Raw genomic sequence first — 5,852 nt, 5'->3', positions numbered from 1 at the left:
AATTATATATATATATATATATATATATATGTATATATATATATGCATATATAAGTTATGAACCAAATCAAATGGAAAATTTGTTTTGAAAGAGTAAGAAGTCATCCGAACGTTGCTCGGGATAACCTAATCTCATTCAACCAATTTTTTATTTTTAGTTAAATAAGAGACCAGACAAAAATGAACAATGAAAGAAGAGATGCCGCACCAAAGAAAACAATACCCTTCCACCGCAGAAATAAACACCTATGAAACAATAACCGAAAGAAATTGAATTACACATTAAAATAAAATTCATTGTTTACTTTGTCTAAAGATACATTCTGAATCGGAAATCACGTGAAGGTAAATCCTAATGTTCTGTATGTTTGATAAATTTTCTCGATTGCATTTGCATATGCTGCTGTACGTATATCCAGACCTAAGTTGTATTTGTGCGCTGTAGCAATCACAGCTTTTGCTGAAAAATTATTTTTGTAGGGAAAGAAGAATTTTTTCCTTTATATGGAAAAAATCAACATTTCTTATGCTTTGCTACAGCAAACACTAATATTTTGTACATTTTATTATGATTTAAAATTCAAGGCATGCGGCAAATACTTTACCTGAACGTTGCATCGAATATTCCAAGCCTGAATTTACAATATCCTTTTCTGATGCACCTGCGATACGATTTCTGAATTCAGCTGTTGGCTCAATTTTTATGTCCTTGTTGAGTGATCGCTTCAGAGACTCCTGTACACTGTCTTAAAAACGGAGAAATTTAGACTGATGGTCGGTCAAATTTCAATAAAATCGTTGAAAATATCTGCTTCCATATTGATTGGAGGAAGGGAGGAGTTAAGAAAAATCTTGGAGCTTCATCACACATCATCATGGATAAAACTTGCGCTTTTCAACACAGAATGATTAAACTAACTCTTAAAAAGATGTTTTAGAAATTTAAATTCATTACAGGAAAAAACTGACCAAGTAAATGATAATTGGAATCTTTTTCATGTTTGAATGTCAAACGTCCGAAACTGACGTGATTCAAATTCTTCAACCATTCAAAATAAGAAACTGTAACACCGCCTGCGTTCACGAACAAATCCGGTACGATTAGACAATCACCACGGGCCAACAATATCTTGTCACCAGCTGGTGTTGTTGGTCCATTAGCTGCTTCCGCTATTATCTGTAAAAATATCGCTCGCTAATTTGGGACGATTGAACAAATTCTTAGAGTTTTTTTTTTTTTTTGTTGTTGTTTGTTTCCGAAGTGAGAAATTGCTGTCAATATAGAATCACGTTACCTTAGCTTGGATTCTTTCAGCATTCTCCTTGTGGATAACTTTCTCGCATGCTGCTGGTACGAATATATCGCATTTTTCGTACATAAGGTCCCTGAATGGCTCATAGGCTTTCGCCTTTGGAAAACCCTGGAAAGAACTTCGAATTTGTTGGAATAAATAACACAGAAATGGAAATTATGCATAAAAGTAACAATGTTTCCCTCATGGTGAATCACTTTAGTCGTAATGCAATGGTGCAAAGCGTTACACGTTTGTAAGCTTCTAGAAGATTCTTGATGTCAACTGTTTTAATTAAATCTATAATAAGAACGAGGAAAGGATACTTTATATCGAACCGATACAGCTTACCAAAACCTATCCTTTTCATTTTACCTAAATGTTTCAAGCTTTTAAATTACAACTTTTCAAATGAAATATGACTAATATTATCATTACAACTTTTACTTTTTACAACTTTCTTATCAGGATCGTCTCATTCAATACCCTTCCCTCCCTGAAATTTGATATGTTTGTTTTTCAATCGACAATTAAATATTTGAAGATAGAATACCTTGATAGTGCCATGTTCGATGAGATAGTCTTCCAGTTCTCGTGGATGAATCCCATCTGGATTATAAATGGAGCAATTAAACTCCTGTACACCAATACATTTTGCTCCAGATCGATGAAAGTAGCGAGTAGTATGCAAACCAACATTTCCGAATCCCTGAAATAGGAAGGCCTTATTAGAGGTGAGTTCAAACGAGAAATATTCAGATACGCTCCAAATATGACCTCATACCTATCGATCCTCTATTGTTTATTGTGATTTAAGGGTTTCAAAAGTTTAAATTATTTAGAATGAACAAATAAGAGGTAAAAGCTACCTGTACAATGAATGTTTTTCCCTCGTATCCAGGTGTCATTCCTATTCGTGACATATATTCCTCGTTATTCAAGAATACTTCCAGACCTTTCCATACTCCTCGTCCCGTAGCTGATGTACGTCCGTGTATTCCTGAAGTATACAATATAAAATCAGTAATTATGAGTGGAACTGAGTTCTGGAGAATAAAATGAAAAGAAAATAATGCGGCAAATTCTGCTTGATGTAAAACTGTTAAAAAGGTTTATACCTCCAGCTACGATTGGTTTTCCAGTAACACAAGCCGATGCGTCATTTTCTAGATGTCCCACAGTTTGAGCATATGTGTCCGCAATCCACCCCATCTCTCGTTCACCAGTCCCCATGTCCGGAGCTGGCACATCAACACCTGGTCCCAAAAATCCTTTTTTTGCGAACTCGACCGCTACGCGACGCGTAATTTTCTCAATTTCGTATTCCGTATATTTTTTCGGGTCAATCTTTACACCACCTGACAGATTTTTTAACTTCTTCAGCATTTCGAAATTCGACCAAAATCTGATTTTGAATTACAGTTTCAAATTGGATAGCACTAGCGATACTACTATATTATCGCCTATATTATCTAATTTTTTATGACATGCTAAATTTCAAAACTCGATTCACAGATGATAAAAATAAATTATATATATTAAGTTCGAACCTTTAGCTCCACCAAAGGGCACATCAGAAACAGAACATTTATAAGTCATTAGTGCAGAGAGAGCTCGTACTTCATCCTCACAAACATCTGGTGCATACGGATACCGCCTTTGGTAGGAGTACGATGTTCGCTGTGCTGTGCCCTCCAAGCTTCTATCATTTCGTATTCGCCGTTACTAAGGCGAATTGGAAATGTTATGTACAAGACCTGAAATCTTTCGTCAATCAATACTTCAATGATATTTCTTTGAACCACAATTGAAGGTTGGAAATAATGAAACCAGTTAGAAATTCTGGTGGAATGTTACACTACTAAACTCATTTCACGGTTCATTGGTTCACTAACTTGTAGCGGTAATATATCAAGCTATTTGAAAACTGAAAGGAGTAGAGGAAAGAAGCACTCTCACAATAATGCTTAACTTGAATTTTCATGTGAGGCTAATTTTGAATTCCCGCGCTTCAAAATGTAAAGTATCTTCCATATTTTCGTCAGTACTTTCCTTGCAACTTAAATTATCCGCAAAAAAAGTGCAAAATCACGAAACATCATAAAAATCATCTGTCAAACATGAAAATTAGAAAAAAAAGTAACGGATGTACAGACCACCTAATGTACGGTAAAGACGCTACCACATCCAGAAATTTTTTCATTCCGACAATGCCGAGATTGTGATCAGATCATTTCCTTCATCCTATTGTAACTTAAAGAATGGATAATTTTTTCCTAACTATACTTTTTTCTTGTACGGAAGTAAACTTTACTTGGAGTGAAACAATATAGGAAATCAATAAGATAAAACATATGAGTTCGAAGATACACTATAGACCTTCCTTAGTTAATCCCTCATTAAGGATCAAGTTACACAGATCAAATATTTCCTTATTCAATACAGGTAATTAACTGTTAAAATAAATGCTTCATATATTGCTGAATTCAGATATTAGTTTACTTATTTTACTTTGTTCGCAGGTTTGATGGCATGTAAAATCCCTTCTACTAAATTCTTTTTTTCTTTCCCCGTCATCTGCGGCGACTTTATTTCATCGACGAGTTTCGGTAAGATAATTTGTGATCCCTTATCGAAATAATACTCCACCATCTATAAAAGACATATACGATATGATAACAACCAGAATTGCATTACCAAACATATTTCAAGAAATGATTAGACGAATACTTTTTCGAATATGCTAAACAGAACTTATAGCTGTTTAAGACAAAATCATATCCAAGAAATGGTACTTTGAAAAAGGAAGGATTAATTTGTTCATCCATTGGAAGTTTCGAATCATTCAGTTGAGCATGACCACCCATTTTAGGTGGTGTAGCCAAACATCGTACGCCAACGTTGGCAAATCGCACTATATTCCGAGAGTATAATGATAGCATTTCTTCCTTTTTAAAAAAAAGATTCCTGCAACAAATAATCTATCATTCATCTTGAAATTAACAAATTCAATTTTTTTAATGCCCTTGTAAAAAAAAGAAAAAAAAGGCAAAAAGAGAAAAAAAAACGCAAATCTTTGATCAGTTCGATTTATTTTTCATTTCACTCGTTAATTTTATTTTTTGCTTTTATTTAATTTCTCTTTTTGTTCCACTCTTCCATTTTTTCTAGCCTTTTATCATATATCTTAAATCATTTCTTCCCTCAGCTACAATTATAAACGAAAAAAGTTCGTTTTTGTTTCCCTTTACTAGGAAATGAAACTTGTTTCTTGATTCTAAGAATGAATTTAATTTTCTATTCAAGTTAAGGAGAAAGGAAAAGAACGGTGCTTTTAAACATATAAACCATAATAACATATGAAATAAGCTTTAAGCAACCTTTCATATTTTATCTCATTACAAAGATAAAATGCAAAAGACTGTAACTAAGGAAATCAACTTTTCTGCACAACTTACAGTTCAGGGTTTTTCGTCCTCTCTACTACAGTAAGTTACAACAACCTCGTTGTATAACCAACAATCTAATAAATCAAATTTGTTCAGTATTTAAGTTAAAATTAAAGTAAGAAAAGAAAATGTACATACGGCATCAGCACTGCTAATAATTCATTTCGATGACATTTATGAATAAGCTAAATTGATCAAACACACTCATCAATGATGCGTAAAGATAGTAAAAAAAAAAGGAAGAGAAAAAAAACAGCGTTTTTCATCATTACGGGAAGTTTTAACCACAATCATTTTCAATTTTGAAAGAAAAAAAAACCTTAAATACAAAGTTGAACTCATACAAAATACAAAATAGATAAAGCGTAAAGTTGACAACGCTATTTAAACTAGGTAATTCCAAAAGTTTTATAGTTTTAAAGTTAAAGGCATAAATCGAAGAGAATCTACAAGGAATCATGGATTTTTATTTTAGCTATTCCATCAGCTTTTTTCAATCTTTTCAATAAATTAATTTTCTATCGTTAACTTGTTGAAAAACAAAATTTCGGAAAAAAAAGTTGTTGCATTTAGAAAGGCTTTATAAATAACATACAAAAATGAAATAACGTATATGTAAGCATACGATAATAAAAACGATAATCTTAACCTTTGAAGGATAAAGGATGAGATATGAAATGACCTTTTATTCAGAAAATTAACTACCAAGATTATGAGCAACGAACAAATGAAACAAATTTCTGTGCGATGAGTCAGAAGAAGTGCAAGACAATTTTTTTTTTTTTACATAGATGATACTTGTAGTAGTAGTAGTAGTAATAGAAATAAGCAGGAATGTTTATAAAAAATATTATTAAAGCAAATAAAAAAATGAAAGTTTAAAATGACTTCACAAAGATTTTTAACTTAGTCTTCTGAAAATGATTTGTATGAAATTTTTTCATTTGTGAATGATTAAAATAAATGAAATACAATAAAAGAAATGAATGATGGGTGGATATTACCGCCACAATAAAACTGAGAACGAGAGAGAGATACAGAAATATTTGAGGAAAATTTCGGCATCTAAGAAATGTTTGTTTACTATTTACTACTACTACTACTATTATTA

At 32.3% G+C, this 5,852-nt stretch overlaps 1 protein-coding gene across 1 annotated transcript; it reads right to left on the bottom strand.

The window, feature by feature from the left end:
• Positions 1-335: 335 nt before the first annotated feature.
• On the bottom strand, positions 336-4,234 carry LOAG_18758 (hypothetical protein; the record flags this gene model as incomplete). Its single annotated transcript, XM_020451420.1, has 10 exons — positions 336-460; positions 606-746; positions 970-1,177; positions 1,296-1,421; positions 1,846-2,001; positions 2,162-2,292; positions 2,411-2,650; positions 2,941-3,049; positions 3,804-3,944; positions 4,088-4,234. The coding sequence occupies 10 exons, from the start codon at positions 4,232-4,234 to the stop codon at positions 336-338; spliced, it is 1,524 nt and encodes a 507-aa protein (XP_020304797.1).
• Positions 4,235-5,852: the final 1,618 nt, after the last annotated feature.

Source organism: Loa loa, assembly GCF_000183805.2.
Source record: "Loa loa unplaced genomic scaffold supercont3.498, whole genome shotgun sequence".
In the NCBI taxonomy this organism is placed as follows: Eukaryota; Metazoa; Nematoda; class Chromadorea; order Rhabditida; family Onchocercidae; genus Loa; species Loa loa.
Note: the sequence above shows the minus strand (reverse complement) of the source record. Positions and strands in the feature narration are given on the sequence as shown.